We start from the raw sequence: 21,775 nt of genomic DNA, 5'->3' as shown, positions 1-21,775 counted from the left end.
TAATTTTGGAAAAAACAAAGTTATTCAACAATTTTGCAGAATCAAACTGATAAAAATTATATTTTCAAAATGTTTAGTAACTACCAGTATGTCTGTTGTTTTTTTTTTGCTCAATGATATAGTAAAATTGCTTTGCTTTAATAATAATAATAATAATAATAATAATAATAATAATAATTATAATAATAAAGACTTTATTTTCAGAGGGTGACTCAATTAGTTACAAATGAGAAACTAATCTACCCTGAGGCCCTCTAATATGTACACATAAGATACAAGCTAACAATATGTTCACACACACACACAAATATACGATTATTCACATAGATGCTACATTGTTTCAGAAATGAAAAGGAAGCACAGTAGTGTAACATATACTTTAATAAGTGCACGATTTTTATGATTTCATCCATCTAATACATCACTATTATGGAAGAAAGAGATGCTTGGAGCTGATTTAATACCATGTGGCCTTTCTCAAAAATATTCTTTCATGTATTGGTAATACTCTGAACATAAGTACTTCAGTTTGAACATTTTCCGTTTACTCATCATGAACTATTTTACATGCTGAACTATTTTACATGTTGTACTATTTTACATGCTCCTTCCTTGAGTCTGGAAATTTTTCTCATAATTGTAGCCATTGTGTTCCCTCAAATAATATTACAGCAGTCAAAAGGCAGTTGAATTAACTTGTATAAAAAGTAACTCTGTAATGTAATGGAATGAAGGCTTGATTTTCTTTAGGAGCTAATAATAAAAGTTTATTTTCTTTGAAATATAATTTATATGATGAGACCACTGCAAGTTTTTATCAACAAATATTCCAAGAATTCTATGTAAACACATGATTTTTAGATTAGTGATATCATAGAGAACATGCAGCATATCAGTTTGCAATCTCGCTCTTTTCGGAAGTTATCAAAAGACTTTTGTCCATATTGAGGATAATGCCATTCTCCTTGCACCATATTTGAAGTCTGTTGAGAGCAGGTTGAAGGTTTTTTCAACTTCAGCTTGGTTACTTTGAGCATCAAACAAAGTAGTGTCATTGACATACATGTCAGCTGATGAGACTGCATCTCTTATTTAGGGATAGGTTATTTATAAACAAAACAAATAACAAGGGCCCCAAGAGAGAACCTTGAGGCACTCCAGAGCTTATCATTTTAGTTTCAGATACATGTCCATTAATGTTACCTGTTAAGACCTACTGATCAAGTAGGATGTGAAACACTTAAGATTACCTTCACTACATTTATACATTTTTAATTTTTCAAGAAGAATTTCATGATCTACTAAGTAGAAAGCCTTTTGAAAATCAGTCATTACAATACCAAGTAACTTTCCTTCATCTAAGGCTTTAGGCCACATGTCAGTCATAGAGATAAGTGCAGTTTCACAAGAACGATCTTTTAGAAAGCCAAATTAATTTTCATGAAGTAGATTTTGATCATAGAGATATTTCATAAAAGAACAGTGTAATTGCTTTTCTAGTAATTTGGAAAAGGATGGAAAAATTTATATTGGTCTATAGTTATTCACATCCTCTTTTGTTCCAGCTTTATGTAGTGGTGTTACTTTGGCAGTTTTCCAAAATTTGGGAAATTAACCTGTCCTCAAAGTGTTACTTTTGCAGTTTTCCAAGATGGAAAATTCACTTGTTCTTCAACTTTGATTACACAGAAAAGTAATACTATCAGCAATGGCAGCTGCAGCTGCCATAATAAGTCTTGGACCTATCATGTTAAGTCCTGCAGATTTTGAAACATCATATACATGTGTACCCTGCTCCTCTACAATGACTGATCTCAGGATTGTTACAGCAACATTTACACAAGTAATACTTTTGTTCTAGCATCCTGTTATCAAACTGTGACAGGAGACCTATAAGGAGTACAATACTTTTGTTACTTATATACAAACAAGCCTGCCACACAAGAACTAAAGCTTATCAATTTGCCTGGATTAAAGATCAAGTAGAAACCTGCGAGGAACTCTCTCATTGTCTTACACTGGAAAACTGCACTTATTTTTCTGTGGAAATAAGATGCAGAATTTGTTGATGAGTCTATACATAGATCCTGGAAGACATTACGTTTTTTCCAGTCCTTCAGGAACAAGAAATTCAACCAAGTCTTCTGCCTCAGCATGTCTTTACAAACACATCATCATGCAGCAATATGATGACAACAGGGCAGCAATTATGAATGTCTTTTAAGTCTACCTTTATTTTTCATAAAAACAATAAATACCTATTTGTAACTTTCTGCCTCAAAAATGTATGTGACAAAGCTGTGTTGGTTGTGTTTATAAGCTTAAAAACTGTACCCAGATTGCTTCTTTGTACCTCATATGTTTACTATTACTTTTTATTGCCATTCAAGGAGGGATGATATAGCTTTGTCAACTACAGTTTTGATGTACATTGTGTCTTCCTTGATATAGCCATAATTTGGGTCATCCAAACGTTCATGTGGAATGAATAATGGGCATCCACTTGGTATGTTCATATCTGATGTAGGTCGTTTAAATGATGAGCTTGCAGGGTCCAGTTGGAATGCATTCATGACATTCTCACAATTGTTCTGATCCATCAGCATAAAAGATACATGCTGCATGAACGGCCAGCTCAACAGGGCATCATAGGGTCCTCTCATGATGACAAAGAAAAGGGACATATGGGATCCCTTTCCCATCCCATCCCCATTGGGATACATTTGTACACACATCTTGTAACCAGTGTGACTGGTGTAGAAAGCTGGAGAGTAAATGCTCAAAGTTTTTCCTTGCTGAGCCTCAAGTCTGTGCTTGCTAAATTCTTTGATTTGCCATACAAGTATTCCGTCATAGCTAGCATACTCAAGAGATTGTATCCTTGTGTCTAGATCAATGATTGTCTTATCCTTAAGAGCCAGTGTTCTCTCCAAAGATCGACTTCTGTGCTCATTTGATTTAATCATTTCCTTGTCCACTTTTCTTTGTTGATCAATCGTCCAAAGTGTAGTGATGCACTGTTCAATTTCATGATGAAGTATTTTAACAATTGCCCCAAAAGGATCTGTTTTTACTTCAAGCTGTTGAACTCTCATTTGCATTTCCCCACTCCCTACATGTTGCCTCTGGGTGCCGCTGTCAGACAAGGGGCGAGAAGCTAGACTTGCTACTATCTGTTCCATCTGATTCATCTTGTCAACAGTATTTTGGAGCTGATGTGCCAGAAGTAAGGTATCTGAGCCTGACATATTATTAATCCTTTCCTCCAACTGGGTGACATGCTGATTAATGTTGTCTCCTTGCCTCATGACAAAAACCAAATGGTTGCCAGCTGTTTCTTCCACATGTTTTGGAAATCTATTTAGCTTCACCTGTAAAGTTACAACTGTTAAATATAAAGCCCTTTTCAAATATTCAAACATCTGAAGCAAACAGGACAATACTTCTAACATTTTAGTTATTCTGCCTTTCTTCAAGGTACAGTTAAAACGTTTATTTAAACATTCGAATTGGAGGCTCAAAAACAAATTTTGTGTCAACCTGTTAAATGACTTTTTTGATACCTTTTTCTCTTCATTTTATATTTTAAGAATTTGAATTGTATGTTCTTCCCATATATGATATAAATCTAAAACTTATTCAAATACCTTCACAAATTTCAATCAAAATAGACATCTCCTGCATCCAGGTAACATCTTAAGACTGAACAAGAGTCCAAGTACCTTCACAAATTTCAATCAAAATAGACATCTCCTGCATCCAGGTAACATCTTAAGACTGAACAAGAGTCCAAGTACCTTCACAAATTTTAATTAAAACAAACATCTCTTGCATCCAGGTAACATCTTAAGACTGAGCAAGAGTCCAAGCACCTTCACAAATTTCAATCAAAATAGACATCTCCAGCAACTTAAGACTGAACAAGAGTCCCTTGAAGGGACTGACACTCAAATGTCTGGAAGGAATTTCCAGGAATTCAAGACAAGACCATTTCTTCTTAAATGCTGAGTGTTTAGACCATCTTAGATATTCTTGAGTGATAAGGTTATCAAATCAGCCACTGTGGCAAACACACTGGATGCAAGACTGACACAATTTTCTTCTAGGACAACTCTACACGATTAGAAGAATGGTAATCCTTAGAGTATGGGGAATGCATGTTGTGATTACAAACATATGTTAATGGATGAATCGAATGACCATGAACAATGGACAACACACCATCACATATGAGACCCTACTGTGCATAAATTACAGGCTGGAACATTCTATGTAGAAGAGTTTCCTTTTCACACTAAATGGGGTTTATTTTTGGAACTGAAAATTAAAATTACCAATAGAAAAAATATTTTATTCGATGAAGTAGATGATAAAAGACTTGTGCTAGCATATAGATGAATGAAGGACAACAGACCATTCCATAATATCTTCCAAACCTCCAAGTAGATCAGGAGGAGTGCAGATGACAAACCTTTAGGTCATTGAGATAATCACCAAAGAACATACAAATTGTTCCATCCAGACATTAAAGAGTGAAAAACTGGTCTCTGGATCTCAAAGAGTATGATCAGTTCTCTTGGCACTGGAGAGACATAAAGAGGGAGCTTGTCGTGAACACATCTATCATTGGTTTCCACACAGTTGAAAAGTGTCTCTGCTCCTGGCTGGTGTATTGACCACCCCAGGAGGACAGCTCGTCTCTTTATGGACAGGCTGTTCCTGGGATATTGCTCATGCCTAGAAGGTGGTGGACTATGAGAGTGATCACCTCTAAAGCTGCCCAATGGAGGCCACTCCAGACTTCCAAAAGAAAACTAAGGCATGTTTCCATATAGACCATTATGCTGTAATGCATTATAATGTGGCTGACGCACCCAAGAAGTGAGAAATAAAGCCTTCATTTCTAGGTTGCTTACATCAACAGAAGATTCTTAATGAGACCAATGAACCTGCAGTTCTACCGCTCAGGCTCCAGGAGAGCACACCAGCTTGAAATTGAGGTGTAGTGTATAAAAGGTCACAAGGTTCTGGAGTTTGAATCTTAACTTCTGGCCAAAAACCTGTCTTGACTTTTTCATCAACTCAGACAGTGACGAAATCTAGATCCTAAGGGGATCCAAGTTGACATGGAGTCCTTGTAAGGCTTCCAATCTGGTAGATGAAAGAATTGGAAAAGTTGCATCTGCAGCCTTCCTAGGGGAACTAAGTCTGTCAGCATATTCAAAGCCCAGCAGAGAGAGAGACAGAGAGAGGGGCAAAGAAAACCAGACACCAAAGTCTTCTTTTCAACTCTGCCTATGAAAGTATTTGGGAAAAGGGACCAGACCTGATTTATTTTGGCTGGGGATTAGGCCAAGGAAGGTTGCCATCTCCCAACAGAGATAGATTCCTCAGAGAGGCACTTCTAAGGACATTTTGCATCAACCAATTGTTGAAATAATGAAGGATAAGGACCCCAAAGGACCTTAAATGATCCACTATTCCATTATTCACCCTGGTGAGGATTTGGGTAGAGGAAAGCTAGGCCAAAAGGAAGAGCCAGAAATTGAAAGACCTCTGTCCCAGACAAAACTGCAGGAATTTCCTCTGGTCTGGGGAAGATGGGGATATGAAGATAATCATCTTGAAGATCTGTTGAGACCACCCAGTCATTTGACCTAATGATATTCCTTATAAAGGTGGATTTCTGTCTTGAAATGCTCTTTGAGAAGAAACCTGTTCAAATGGGAAAAATCTATATATCAAAACCTTCCACCTGTTATTACTTAAGATGATCTGGCAATAAAATCCCATACTATGGATGTTGGTCACCCTCTCGACTATGCCGTTCCTTAGAAGAGTGTACACCTCTTCCCAAAGGGATGCCAGTTGTGCCTGCTGGAACCACATTGGGATCAATTCTTTTAGTGGGGGGCCTTGAACAGGAGATTCAACCAAGTCTTTAAAAATGGGCCAGTCTGACACCTACTGAGATTAAGAGAAGAGGAATTGGCAGGGGAGGGTGTCTGTAGATTCCTTCCCCTGGACCCTCTAGCCACCTTATCATGATCAAGCCAGATGGAACAGAGTTTTAAATTGGGTCTGATGGTTGTGCTTGTACCCTGTTTAAAATGTTTAGGAGGGAGTGTTTCTTCACTGGTTTAGCTGGTCCAGTATGCAAGCCAAACACCAGTGCTGTTGATCCTGCAAGTCTTGCAAGGCCACTGTATGGATTATCTCCTTTCCTTAACTGTATCCTAAACCCCCAGTTTGAGGACTGAATTGTCATCTCATCTCTGCTCACAGGAATGATAAGGACTAACCAGTTGTTCCTCTCTGGTGATGTTAAAATTTCTGTTCACCCTTGAGCAAACCTCTAAATGCCAATTTGGGAATTTTAAATTCACTATAAACTTTGGATTTTGCTTCTCCATATTCATACTTAAAAAAGTTTTGTGGGGCATTTATTAAAAGGAAAAATTGGGACTCGCACTTGTCCTGAGTTAAAGTGGGTTGGTTCGCTACATGGAAGGAACAGTGTACCAGAATATGCTTGTTTGTTTGACTGATGAATTAACATAAAGAAAGGAAGAAATATAAATACCATTTGGTTATCCACAGGACATGCCCACTTCCCGTTTTGGCACTCATTCTTGAGATGAATTTCCATCTACAGAAAATAAATGCTAAATTTGTCAAATTAAAAAAGCACTAGACTATCAATTCAAACCTTTTTTATGAGAATTCATTGGGCCATTTTCTTCTAATAAAAGGCCAAGATTTCACTATCAATGGGTGGCCAACTTCACCAAGGGTCAATCCAAACTTGTCATCAAAGACAGATGGTTCTTACTAGGATCTGATTGATTGTTTGGTCTTGAATAATGCACTGCACAGTGATCAATAGGTGAAGCTCAACCTGTCAATTCTAACTGGCTGTGGAGAAAGAGGTGGCCAAAGTGAACTACAACTCAGCTAGTAGGTATTGTTCTCTTTCACACCTTAATTACTTAGAGTAGACAAGAAATTTCCACCTGCTTTACTATTCACAAATGTACATGGTCCTACCATTCAGCTTCAGACTTTGGGCTTTAAGCAGTGCTATGCTTATTCATGAGAAAACCAATTACAAAATTCATTTTTAAAAATTCCATCACATAAAGAGAGACATAAAATATGATGTTCAAACTTTATTGTAATTAAATCTTTTTGAAAAATGAAAAATGTAAAAAATGATGTGGTTAGGGCCTGCATGTCTAGCCCATGACTAAAGCACAGTTGTAAAATGTGTAAACTTTAATTCAAGGTCAAATGGCTAAGCAATGCAGAATGAATTTTTTCTGTTTCACAATGATTCATCCTCAGTATCAGCAAAATCCAACAAGAGTTGTAGGTAAGCAAATAAAGAACTTTAACAAAAACCTTAATGCAAATTTTGTATGACTGCAACCTTGACCTTAAGGTGATAAAACAAACAAGAATGTTACAAAAAATATTGCTCAAAATTCTGAATGATTCATCTTAAATATGAACAAAATCCATTTGGGGGTTTAAGAATATAAATAAGCAAATGAAAAACACTTTAACCAGAACCTTGATACAAATTTTCTTTGACAGTGACCTTCATCCAGAGGTCAAAAGGAGCAAGCTAGCATATTACGGAATGAACTGTTTTAGCTTCATAATGATTCATGTGAAGTACAATGAGAGGTCTATCAAGCAGTTTAGGAACTGTATGCAAATAATAAACTTTGACCCAATAACAACAATAACAATACTGCCACAGCTGCTGCCAGTGGTAAAGTGACTATGCCACAATTTACTGCAAATGTGAGTGCAACAACAAAAACTAAAAATGACTTTAAAAAATAATGGAGCCAATATTTCATCCATATTAGATCAGAAAAAAAAACTTTAGATCTGTATTAACAAGAACCCTTATGCTTAGGATGATTCATAAATTTATTTTTTAGGCATATAGAAGAGCATTGATAATTATTCTATCTTCACAGAGATGGGGATGGGGGTGACAGCATATGAAAATGGTTTAGATTTTTCAGAGACTGAATGTACTGATACCTGAATGCCTTGGATAATCAATAATCACATAACTGAGGACACACCATATTTCAATGAAGTAAGTAATAAAAACCAAGATTAAACACTTTACTGAGAATGAAATACTAGTTTTATAGGTTTGAAACATGTTTTGATACACTGTACTTTATTCTGTTGGGCAATCTATTAACCCAAATATGTTATAAAGCTTTAGACCAACATCAACTCATAGCATTTAAAAGGTACAATTTAAATGTACCTTTTGCACTGTAATAACATTTTCTAAACTTCAATTTACACAGAAGACTACTGGCTAAATTTCACATAAATAAAGTATGATCTTTATGGTACCAAACAACTTCCAGCAAGTAAAATCTAATAAACTATACTTACTCTATCCCCTGGAATATTCTTGGTTTTGCACTGCTCACATCTCAGAGGATGCTTTGGGCAGACTTTGGAGTGTTCCTTGAAAATTTTAAATCAAACTGTAGGCATATGACTAATATATATATATATATATATATATATATATATATATATATATATATATATATATATATATATATATATATATATATATATATATATATATATATATATTATTATCATTGTTGTTATGCTGTTTAATTAGTTCTCTTTTTTTCGATCTTAATGAAAACTTTATAAGTGGGGAGTACTGTGAAATCACCTCTTTTCCATGGATTGTGACTACCTGAAATCATGAATTCAAAGTCCATCAAGATTTATCCATTAGTAAAGACAACAGAGCCTATCCCAAAGCCATTAATTTGACCACCAACTAGTGCTATAGCAGTATGCTTGAAAGAAACTTAAACAGAAAATCATGAGTGGGGAAACCAAGTTTAAGAATGGGTATTCAGAGTACATACTCTTCCAAATAAGGACAGTGAATGTGCAAAATCCAACTCACTCAAGGTGCCATTCCCATAAAGCTGCACACCAAATTTTGCTTAAATCAAACAATCCTCAAGAAAGTAAAGCTTCAGAAACCAAAGTCAGGACAACAGAAATCTGAGTCCATAATTCTCCTAAACGATAATGTTTCTGTTATTCTAGGCCATGAATTACTGTATTTTCTGAGACATAATCAAGATAATTCACTGTAGTTAAACATCATAATTTTTCACTGCATGCCAAAAGTCACAGGATATATGTAACAATAAGACCAACTGCTCTGGTGGCCAGGTGGCCAGGTGGTTAAAGCATCGGCCTCAGATGTGGGAGGTTGCGGGTTCAAACCCCGGCTGAGTCATACCAAAGACTTATAAAAAATGGTACATGTACTAACAGCTGACTCACTAGACACTCAGCATTAAGAGGTTAATGTTAGGGCTGGTCGGCCTGGTGTCAGGATAATGTGACTGAGTGGGACATCATGCTACATGTCTGCAGGATGATGCCTCAGTGTTTAGTCATCATTATAAACTGCCAATAAAATATATCTGTTATTCGCTTGTTTCAGGCAAATATCCCCTCTATAAGGCTGTACATTATACTCACTGAAGGTCTCAGAAATATAAAGATACTAAGCTAGACTTGAATCCATTAATCACAGGTAAAATAATGCTACAGAAACCAAAGTCAGGCAGGCAATCAATGAAGGGCCATAATTCACTCTTATAAGATGTTGTGGAAAAGTGAAAATAAACAACCGACTGAGGTCTTATCAATATAAAGGTGCATGTTAAATTCACACACACACACACACACACACACAAACACACACACACACAAATATATACTAATTAGTGAAGTTATGCTGCAGGAACCAAAATTATTAGGAGGGAATAGCATAGGCCATCATACTTCTAATGACTGTAAGTTGGAAATCAAACACATTCTAGGGCATTTTAATAAACAGTTACATGCAAAGTTTGGTCGGTTGGTTGAAATCCAACATACTATGGCAAAGTTTGGTCGGTTGGTTGAAATCCAACATGCTATGGCAAAGTTTGGTTGGTTGGTTGAAATCCAACATACTATGGCAAAGTTTGGTTGGTTGGTTGAAATCCTATATTTGAACCTGTTGACAAGTTTGGATTAGTCACATGAGAAGATATTTTAAAATGTTATACTGAGTAGTAAGATCTGTTACATGGGGTATAATGCATCATATAGATGTAATAGACTCTTAAACATGTATATAAGGAGAGAACTAAGCAATAAAATTAATTCCTGTTTTGGATTCATTCCTATTTAGGATTCTTAATTCATATGTTAAAATCAGTCTGCAGATGTGTTTAATGTTGAGTTTAGATAATTTCAGAGGAGACATTTGTTAAGATTATTCATTGGAATTACAATTTAGTGCTCATTGGACTAGAACTTCATTCTGGGACTATTGTGAATTATTAAAAGGAATTGTGGACAATGCCACTGTGATACATACACTGATGATCTGAAATTCATTCAGAACATTCAGTTCTTTTGGACTTGAGTAGAACTTTTAAGAATTATTTTGGATTCAATTCATAAGTTCCTCCTACATTTTTATTTTATATCTTAAATTATTTGTTAAGTTTACTGAAACTTATTGGTTGTGCTTCTTTCTTTTACTGAGTTTATGACCAATGAGTTGAAACAATTAAAATTAATCTTCTGGAAAAGTGATCACTGATAATACTGATAATTCCAATATGTGAATTGCTGAAAATAGTTCACCAGTTAGTTATCTGTCACATGATGTCGGACAGTTATGCATGTTCTGATCAGAACTACCTGAAATGTCAAATACTTTTGATATGGGTGGGGCTTATTTTACACAGAACTACCTGAAATGTCAAATACTTTAAATACGGGTGGGGCTTATTTTACACAGAACTACCTGAAATGTCAAATACTTTAAATACGGGTGGGGCTTATTTTACACAGAACTACCTGAAATGTCAAATACTTTAAATATGGGTGGGGCTTATTTTATACAGAACTACCTGAAATGTCAAATACTTTAAATATGGGTGGGGCTTATTTTACACAGAACTACCTGAAATGTCAAATACTTTAAATATGGGTGGGGCTTATTTTACAGAGATCATTTACATCATCTATCAAGAATTTCCCAGGATTTCCTCAGTGGATATTATGATTATTTTAAAAAGACTTTGCATATCTTTGGGAATGCTACAATAACTTTAATTTCCCTTCTTTTGCTGCATGATTGATGTGTGTAATTTGGGTAATATATTATGCAGCATGAATTTACTTTAAATGTGCATCTCTTAAAAGACTGCTAGCTTTGTTTGGTCATTTTAATTTCCTAAAATTTGAAGGTGATTGAAGAAAAAAACCTACCGATAATTTTTTATTTTAACAAAAAACTTGTTAAGTTGCTTATTGCACTTCAGTACTTAATCCTTTTCCATAAACTGAGTGTATTTTGGATTAGTTCCAAGCTCATTTCTCAATAACACTGAAACAACCATTACATTCAATTATCTCTTCAGGCAGCAAGTTGATTCCGTAATATCACATATAAAGAAACTTTAGTCACAGTACATGAATGTAGCAATGAGGTATGCCAACATTCTTTCTGCTGTGTTGGTTGCAAATGGAGACAATTTTACTTTATGCCCATAATAAAAATAGAGTGGAATAATACTCAAATAAAATACTGATGACAAAGGTCAAGTTACCAGGTTTGATCAAAACTATCAAATATACAGTCCCAAGAGTGTTAAAAAATTGGTCAGTAAGATGCAAGATAAGCTAGAGACATGCATAGGTCTTGCTCATAATAATAGTATTAACCTATTTACCAAGTTTGATCAAACTGGATCAAAAGTACACGTTCATGCTATAAGAAACTCTGCTAATCATATAGAAGATCACATCATTATTATGCACAGATCTTACTCACAATGAAACACACAGTAGCGAATAAAAAAAATTCAAGATGCTAGCTATGGTGGCTAGTATATTGATGTCAGACTGGCATCAATTTTGTTTAGGACCAGCTAGACATCGAAAGAAGTCCTTCAGTGAAAACTTCCATGTTGATATGTCCATTCATTAAGGTGGAGTAACACTATACAAGAATTTTAGGATGCCCTGGCAGTACTATTTTCATTTAGGACCAACTAGATATCATAAGAAGTCTTCTTTTGAAAACCTCATGTGAGCAGAACTTTCCATTCATAGGAGCAGCATTAACAAGATTTGCAAGCTGGCTACAATAAAGGTTATACTGTATATCAGATCAGCACCATTTTCATTAGGAGCAACTATAGGTGTAGGCATCCTAAGTCTTTTAGTAAAAACTCCATACTGATATCCTGTCATCCCTGGAGAAGCGGTCATAGCAAGATTTCCATCATGACTACTATGGCAGCCATACTGGATGACCATAAAGAACCATTTTTATTAAGGACCAATTAGATGTCATGACAAATCTTCTGGTGAAAACTCTATGTTGAAATGAGTAGCAAAAACAAGATTTTCAAAATGGTTGCCTTAGCAGCCAAACTGAATTTCAGATAGGCAACATTTTTATTTCGGACCAAATGGACATCAAAAGAGGTCTTTTAAGTGGAATCCCCATGTTCACATAGCCATCCACTCAGGAAAATTAGCACAAAATGGCCACATAGTGGAAATACTCTATGCCAGTGCAGAACCATTTTCATTCCTGACCACCCAGATGTAAGAATTCTGGTGAAAACGACATGCTGATATAAGCATCCATTCAGTAGTGATTAACTAGATTTTTAAGTTGACTTCAATGGACAAATTGGACAACTATGTAGCACTGTTTTCATTTAGGACCAACTACACTTTGGGATGAATGTGTGCAAGTAGTTTCATGGCAATCCTCCAAGTAGTTTCAGAGTAGTAATGATAATTAACTTGTGTTAATTGACCGATGACAGACAATGGACAACTGGTATGTGATCAGTACAGCTATTAACAACTGTGACTGATCTTATTAAGTGTCATAAGCCTTATTTATATCAATGATCTACCATTAAATAATGAATCCACAAACACAGATTTGTTTGCAGATGATGCAACCTTGTATACATCTAGTTCTGATACTGAAGTTATCCAAATGAAATTAAACTCAGACCTTATCAGAGTCCAAAACTGGGCACAACAAAATAGGATGGTAATTAATGAAGGTAAAACAAAATGTATGATTTTGGGGACATCATAAAAGCTACACAAGTCAGGGAACCCAAAACTGTCTCTTGCAATAAATAATCATCCATCAGAAAATGTCAAACATGAAAGGCTTGTAGGTGTGTCTGTAGATAATAATTTATTATGGAAAGACCATATTGATAAGCTTTGTAAAACACTGTCATCCAAAATTGCCCTTCTCAGCAGAATCAAGAAATATTTACCTATGGAAACTCGCAATCTATACTACAAGTCATATATTCTTCCAACAATGGATTATTGTTCTAATGTATGGGGAAACTGTGCTAAATCTGAGCTTGACAGGATTTATAAACTTCAGAAACGAGCAGCACGTGTAATTTTAGATGCATCTGTTGATCATCCCTCAAAAGCATTATTTACAGAACTCAAATGGTTCACAATATATGACAGGATAGATTTTCACAAGGCAGTTCTTTTATATAAATGTCTACATGGAACTGCACCAGAGTATCTTCAAGACTTATTCAGGCCTTTTTCAACACAATACCAGTTGAGATCAAAATCACATGGAAACCTTCTAATACCAAAACCAAGAACAGAGCAATTTAAAAGAGTTTTCAATACTCTGGTACAGTTCTGTGGAATAAGCTTCCACTACATGTAAAATCTGCTGAAAATATTAGAGTATTTAAGAAAAGATATCATGAGCATGAATGTGTTTCTAACAGATAATGGAATTTAGTATTTTAATACTAAACATGTTAAAATAAACAGTAATTATTGCCATCTTCATATAATGTGCACTGTTATACTCTCCTTAAGAGGGCCTCAAGGGAGAATAGTCCTTGACTAGTGAGTCACCCTCTATAAATAAAGCATTATTATTATTATTATTATTAATTATTATTATTATTATTATAAAAATTACAGTAAAACAGGAGACAAAAAGAGGTCCTGATATCATGACTTATCTGTGTGACTGACAAATGTAACCTTCTTCTGAAAGCAAATTCATACATGAAATGAAAGTGTTGAGTGGAAAGAAATTATTTTGAAGCATTTGTATGACACATTGTCTATTAGGCCTAACAAAATATGAGTGTTTCATGTTTGAAAAATCTGGATTGGTTAATGGTCAGTTGTGTTTGCTGTCATGGTGGGTTTCATGCCATTTATTAGCACATGAAAGGCCATATTATGGTAGCCTGTGTAAATTGTGAAGAACCCAGGATTACCTGGGAATCCATGGGAAGCTACTGGCAAGCTTTCTTACATCACCACATGCTGATTAAGAGACTTGAACCCAGGTGGACAGAGGTGAGATGGCAATGATAGATAAAGTCAAGTGCTTTAGACCATGAAGTCACCCTTGGCTCCCTGGTTGGTTTGAATATATTTATTATGACTCATTATCCCCCCCCCCACCTCCCATTTAAAGAAAGTTAACCATGGCTGCATAACCCAAATTTCCAAACTTATTCCTTTCAGAAAAGACCTTGTTAAAACTAATCAAGAACATAATGTTGTATGAGGCTAGTCTCTATATCTTTATTTTAATAGTTTGCATTTGTCTGACAGAACTGACTGGAAATCTAAATAGATCTCAATTAGTAAAAAGCATGTAACTATGGAATCAGGAGTTTTAGACTTTGTCCAGTTGGTGCTAAAAATACTGGGAGAAACATAAACATCTAAATAAGCTTGATCTTTAACATTACAGTACGAACGAAATGATACATAGTCTGGTCACAACATTCAGAAAATCTGGAATTGTTGTTTTTAATCCTGTTTTATGGTCATAAATTTCAAGGGTCAGTATCAGGGTATTCACATTAATCAGGGTAAATAAATCTGGAAGTGGTTTAGGAGAAAAGCGTATTAGGTTATTGCTTTATATTTTTTATTAAAGACCAAAAATATAAAATATAAATATAGTATAATGTGTGTCTAATAACAATTAAGATATGTAATGCCTAAAATTTTGAATATACATAAGAAAACATAAAAACAACAAATATTTCAGGCATTTTAGTATAGCAATAGAGAATTTTAAGTTTTGTTGGGCAATTGGGTGTTTATCAGAAAAACAAAAACAATACCTAGCCTGATTTTTGCTCAACATTTAAGACACAAGACCTTTATCATTTTGTTAATTTTATGCAATAAGCAAATTCATTTTCAAAAGTTTTGAACATAAAATATGGTAAAATTAAATCTCTTCAGAGAAAAGGTACAAAAAAATACAAAGAATTAATAAATAGTACTCAGGCAGCCAATGAAGAAAAACAATATGCAGAATAAGAATGAAGACAAATATTAAGATATAAAACACAAGGACAACAGTAAGAGAAGAAAAATTTTCAAACGTCTATACAACGGCAAAAAGGGATATACTAAAGATTAAAGTAGAAAAGGAGGGCAGAGAAAAATATGGTGCACTAGAAAAAATAACATTGTCTACAAGGGGAAAAGTTAAATAATGAAAGAAATATGCTTTTATTATAGAAACTGTTACAGCACTCAAAATATAAAACAGCAAAGAAGTAGATCAGTATTACAGCAATATTTAATTTAGACGAATAACAAAATATTCCCCCCAAAACTGAATAATTTATTCATGGTGAGGAAATAAAAGCAAGTTATATTACAATTAAATAAAGTGAACTTACTGGGCTCTGACCATATGTCTACAGATTTTAATACAAGATTTTGTGATCAACTCACAATAATTCTAGAATATGTATATAACAATATATTCTTAGACAACACAATGACAAAAGAATGAAAATGGGATAAATAACTTTGATCTATAAGGGGATGGGAGACAAAGAAAAACCAAACAAAATGGCATCCAATTACACTACTCAACACTTATTACAAAATACTAAGCAAAATATTAACAAATAGGATAAAAACTTGCATGGGGTCAATAATTAATACTAACCAAAGAGGAGGGAGGAACATAATAATACACTTACAATTAAAACAATACCAGTAATTCATCATATGCAGTGAAAAGGAAGTGATCTTGTTCAACCAAGAGAAGTCATTTTATAGATTAGAGCAGTTTCACAGACAACGTTTTATTAGGTATGGTTTTGGTTCCACTTTTGTAATTTGATCAAAATTCCAAAGAGAGACATAAGCTCTAAAGTAACAGTAATGGTGCGAAAACTGAGTTTCATGATAGAAAATCAGTGAGACAAGGGTTTTCAATAGCTATGCTCCACCTCTACATCTAAGCATCAAAATTAATAACAACAGAAACATAGAAGCTATAAAGATACCAAATATGAGATATGAACTGAAAATGCTAATGACTGCACAAAGTTTATAGGATGGGTTCTCATTCAAACATTTAGAAAAAGAATTTGAAAACTTTGGGAAAGCTATGGTAAAACAGAAATACTACTGATCAGAAGTTGGATGGGGAACCTTCCCGGGACTACCACCAGCTCTAATCAAAAAGAAAGTTGTAGCATTGGGAATAACGTATGGAGGAAAGGCAATTACAGTAAACGTTGAACAACTACTGGACAAAATTCAAAAACAGATTAAAATTTGGAAATATTCAACAATAAACCTAATGGATGGAGTCCAAGTTGCAAAGATTTAAATATATCTACTTTAGCCTAATATGGTACATTAATATAACAATAGATTTAATGAACAACATGCTAAACACTTTGGATAAGGAAATAATACACTACACATGGAGTGAGAGGATAGGAATAGCACATTTACATAATATCTAAACAGCTAATATCATTAACAGAATCAAAAATATTCACACAAAAACTGATTACACCTGGGCTGCACTGAACATTTACTATTTTGGATACCTGCTGAGAAATGAACCCATATATATATATATATATATATATATATATATATATATATATATATATATATATATATATAATAATCTCTCAAAATTTATGAACTGGCCCAAAACACTGGGCAGAACAAGAGACACAACCATTAGATAAAGAGACAACACAACAATATGGACAGAAGAAGAAAAAAATATGATTCACATAATAAACAAGGAATACAATAAACAGATGTGACATAAAGCAGAAATAAAAAATTGGTACATACAATGAAACAAAGTTTGGAAAATGTGAAAAACAGAAACAACAGTTAAGCAAAGCGATACATTCACCTACAGTACAGCTCTCACAAATTTCAGGAACCCCATGCATTACAGTGGGGGGTGGAGAGGATTAAGGAAAAAAACCTCCACCATCTCTAGTGCATCCTGACAGTTTTACTGCAACAGCTTGTGGATAAATTCTCTGCCTCTGCACACCATGCTTTCTCAGAGTCGTCACAGATGACCAGCATGGAGTGGAGATGGTTTCTATCAAATGGGCATGGTTTACTGTGTATTACCATTACAAGAATGTGTTTTTGAGGTTCATGGAGAGAGGCACCAATTTATCTACATTATTATCAGATGATTAAACCCATTTCCTAGTTCTCAGGAAGATAACTGTAATAGACATAACACCAAATCAAAATTTAGATAATATTACCATTATAGCAATGCCTCAAAAACTGTACTAATACTACAGATTGACAACTTTTGCAATAAGTTTACACTTTAACTTTATTGAAAGAAATCTGAACAAAAGTATCCACTGACTTGACACCTTTTTGAACTTCTCTTGAACAGTGTAAATTTATCATACTGAGTAAACATGAAAAGTAATCCTCTGTGGCATGGACAACTAAATTCCAGATGACAGCCACTGCTGTTTATAAAAACCCAACAAAACAGAAAACAATTTATTAATTACACTGAAATGCGAACCACATGTTCAGTCTTTAAACAGTAATGACCCAGTCATAAGGATGAATATACATTTACACAGCTATAACTAGTTCAATTCTAACTGCTGGTCATTTAAATTTACGGGATTATATTCAACTTTTCCTTGAATTGGAGTATTTTTTAAAATTCTTTCATTCATCACAAGATAAATTTGTTTCAAATAAAACAATAAATGGGATAGTATCTTTTTTATATTATAAATCAGAACAAGACAACTGTTTTCTTGCAAGCATAATGCCCCCCGCACCCAAAACTGAAATGGTCTCTCCCTAATAAAAACTTGGCTTCAGCAGCAGATGTCCTGCAGAAATAAAGGCAGTGACCATTGTAAACATTGTTATAAAATGTTAGCGTCAGAAAATGGTGTCACTTTCATTTTGGGAAAGGTACATTTCTTACATAAAGACCTCTGATTTGGCATGTTGTTCTTGACAGCTCAAATTATGGTCCCATCATTAACAGAGGTTTGGTTCCTCATTAAGCTGACCTTAACATATTGATTAAATGAATAATAATGTGGAAAATCATTAATTCTGATATGTTTAAAGATTTTAATTTCCAACAAACGTATGGCATTCTGTGTGGATGTCTCCACATGAATTGTACAGTATGTTAATGAGAACTCATGCATACAGTAACTGACAGAAGTTTGGTCATTGTTCCTAATTAATCTAACCTCAACATATTGTTGAAATGAATAATAACGAGGTATATTGACTAATCTATGATAATCACCATTTGGCTACTGAGACAACAACAAAAATGCAAACTAATTTCTTTGAACAATTTTTGGCATGTTTCTGTGTGTGGTATACTGCTTTGCAGCTAGTTTTTTTGACTGAGTGGATAAAATGACACCTTCATGCATGCACACATACACATGTGGGCACACTTTGGAACAGGAGGTCATAAATTTGAGCCCCATGGCTGGAATATTCATTCTTTCTTTTTCCTCCATGACACTATTTTCAAAACAGTTATCATTTTCATTTTCCTAATACTTCTGAACTTCTCCAAATTTTGTACATGTAGATTTATCATTGGTCAAATTATAATATTTTAATTATGAAGATGTCACCATTTTAAACAACCAATCTTATTTTTTGCTCTTTATCTCACCTCAATGACCTCACTAACATATAATCGTTACTTAGGTCAGTGGTTAGCAACCCCCATTGCAACCCAAATCAGAGTAGTGAGAACATTCTGGAGGGTCACTGATTTTTTTTAGAGGCTGGCAAAACTTATCAAAATGTTGAAACAGAGTCATGAGGCTCAGAAAAATATTGTTTAGGGTCGCAGCCATTAAAGGTTGGGAACCACTGACTTGAATGATATGACTGATGCAAGGAAGAGAAGACAATGAACAGATAAATGCAAAAATTTTATCAACAAACCTGCAGAAAAGCTGCTGTTCTGCTGCTATGCTATCAGTTCGAACAAGAAAATAATGGGTCAGTGGCAAAGGAAAACAACTGTGTTGATGACATCAGTTGTGCTAGGTTCTAAGTTTGCACATAATCATCCATCTTCAAAAAGTAGGCATGAACCAAAATGTACTGGGGATGATTTGTGACCATTTGTTAATTAATACAAAATAGTATAGTTAAAATTATAGTTTAATAGTATAGTTAAAATGAAAGTAAAGTTGTGAATCTTAATAATTTTCTCTCTATCTTATACACATACATAAATATATATCTGACACTAACATACATTTATGTAGTGCCCTTGCCCATAGATCTGTTGTTAAGAGAATGAATGCATCTTCTTTTCTTTATAACACACAGAAATTCAGTATGAGAATGAAGTTAACTTCATAACTCCCTTTATATTTCCAGAATGGTACATAGTCAGTTAGCTTTAAAGAATAATTTATGTTTTTGTATGTTCACGCAAAAACTGCGAGAACTGTACTTTCTCAAGTTTAAATCACCCTTCTATAATGTTGTTATTACATTATGTTAGAGAAATGTAAATTTAAAATTCATCATTTTATCCACAGAGACAGACAGACAGAGATGGGGAGGGGGAAAAGAGCATTAAAGGCATCCACTTGTTTGTGTTGAGAGAATTTTGCTGGCACATATAGCCAGTACTGAGAGAGAGAGAGAGATCCCATGTCTTTTACACTTAATCCATTTTAGCTGCAAAGCAGTACATGTATATTACATACAGAAATCTGCAAATACTACTGAAAGAAATTAGTTTGCATGTTATATTTTTTTGTCTCAATAGCTAAACACTTCAGCAGTCATAGAAAACTGCACTGAAACAATTAAAATTCTTCTATCTATATTAATATTAGGTTACTGACATATCATTTCCATATGTTTTTCTATGATGATAAATTTTTTAAAATATTTTTCCTCATAAAAAGAAACGAATAATAGGATACATGCAGAATCATGTCATATGTTGGAAATCTCAAAGATTTGACAATTTTCCTAATTTCTCATTTTAACAATACCTTGCAGTCTAGTTAATTAGGAACAATTATGAACTGATGTTGTTAATGACTGGACCATAAATGGAGCTGTTACGTACAACGCGAAAAGGCAGATGGCATCGTGTGGTAGAAATGAACCTTTCTCAAGCTGAAATTCACATATTTTATAAATCAGTTCTTTAATTCTGCAGAATATCCACTGAAGTCTTTATTAGGCAGATGCCATTTACAGGGGATGCTTGCCTGAAACATTTCGTTTCCTTGATTTGTACACCATGCCCTTCCTTTTCTTGCATGAAATACGTTTATTTTGTTATGAATGAAACAACAGAAAAAAATCCTGGTTTGAAAGTTCAAAGTTATATTCAGCCTCATGACTGGGTCATTATGTGGGTCGTATTTAAGTGTAAATTCAGAAGTTGCTATTGTTTTTCTTTAAAACAAAAGTGGCTGTCAACTGGAATTTAATCATCCACACCTTAGAGGATTACTCTGGAAGTTTAAACAGCAAGAAATATTTATACTGTTCAAGAATAGATCAACATGGTGTGCCTCTTGTACAGGCAGATTGTAAGTTTGTTCTGATTTCTATGAATAAAGTAAAAGTGTAAACATAAAAAGAAGCTGATCAACATTCTCTAAATGCAAGAATATACTGGCCTTTTTTTAATATTTTATTTATTGTCCCGTTATATTTGATAGAAATTAAGATCACTTGATTCTGGAAATGGTATCTGATTGTAAATCACGCATGATGTCTTGGACATTCTATGGATGGTCTTCATTCACTGGTTGTTCTAATGTCAATCAGTAAAGTCAATCAGCCCCTCCACAGTAGAAATGGCATTGGTGTGCCACCTGAGGCACAGTGGTGATTTGCAGGTATTTATCACCTTATTACAGAGCAAAAACGGAGGGAATTTAGTCCCAGATCTGATGCGCAGGGTTCCTAAAAACTGCATGCCCCTACACAAATTACAACAGGTGACATAACAGTGCCAAGACATCTCATAAACATAGTCAAAATATGTCCACTATGCCAGAAACACTAGATACACTAAAATAACATGTTACTTGTAAAATAACAGAATAAAGGAGAGAAATTAAGAATGTGATATAAAACAGATATTGCTTATTTAACGAAAATCAATCTTATATACAAACAATGTAACAGATAAGGAAAAAAAAAATAAGATATACTAAAAAAAACATGTTATTTTGTAAAATATTAAAAGAAAGGAGAGAAATTAAGAATGTAATATAAAATAGATATGGCTTGTTTAATGAAAATCAATCTTATATACAAACAGCATAACAGATAAGGAAAAAAA

The 21,775-nt window shown here is 34.2% G+C and overlaps 1 protein-coding gene across 2 annotated transcripts in view; it reads right to left on the bottom strand.

The window, feature by feature from the left end:
- Window positions 1-363: 363 nt before the first annotated feature.
- LOC149779140 (TNF receptor-associated factor 2-like) overlaps window positions 364-21,775 on the bottom strand; it is a 56,039-nt gene continuing 34,627 nt past the window's right edge. For both annotated transcript variants that reach the window (XM_089939699.1, XM_089939698.1), the window contains 3 exons: window positions 8,431-8,505; window positions 6,584-6,649; window positions 364-3,371 (listed from right to left, as the gene is read on the bottom strand). In XM_089939699.1, coding sequence (XP_089795825.1) covers window positions 2,376-3,371; window positions 6,584-6,649; window positions 8,431-8,505 — 1,137 coding nt within the window. In that variant the 3' untranslated portion in view covers window positions 364-2,375. The remainder of the gene's footprint in view (window positions 3,372-6,583; window positions 6,650-8,430; window positions 8,506-21,775) is intronic.

Source organism: Sinohyriopsis cumingii, chromosome 17 (genome assembly GCF_028554795.1).
Source record: "Sinohyriopsis cumingii isolate HCF-2022 chromosome 17, ASM2855479v2, whole genome shotgun sequence".
In the NCBI taxonomy this organism is placed as follows: domain Eukaryota; kingdom Metazoa; phylum Mollusca; class Bivalvia; order Unionida; family Unionidae; genus Sinohyriopsis; species Sinohyriopsis cumingii.
The sequence above is the reverse complement of the archived record's forward strand: the minus strand, read 5'-3'. Positions and strand labels throughout refer to the sequence as shown.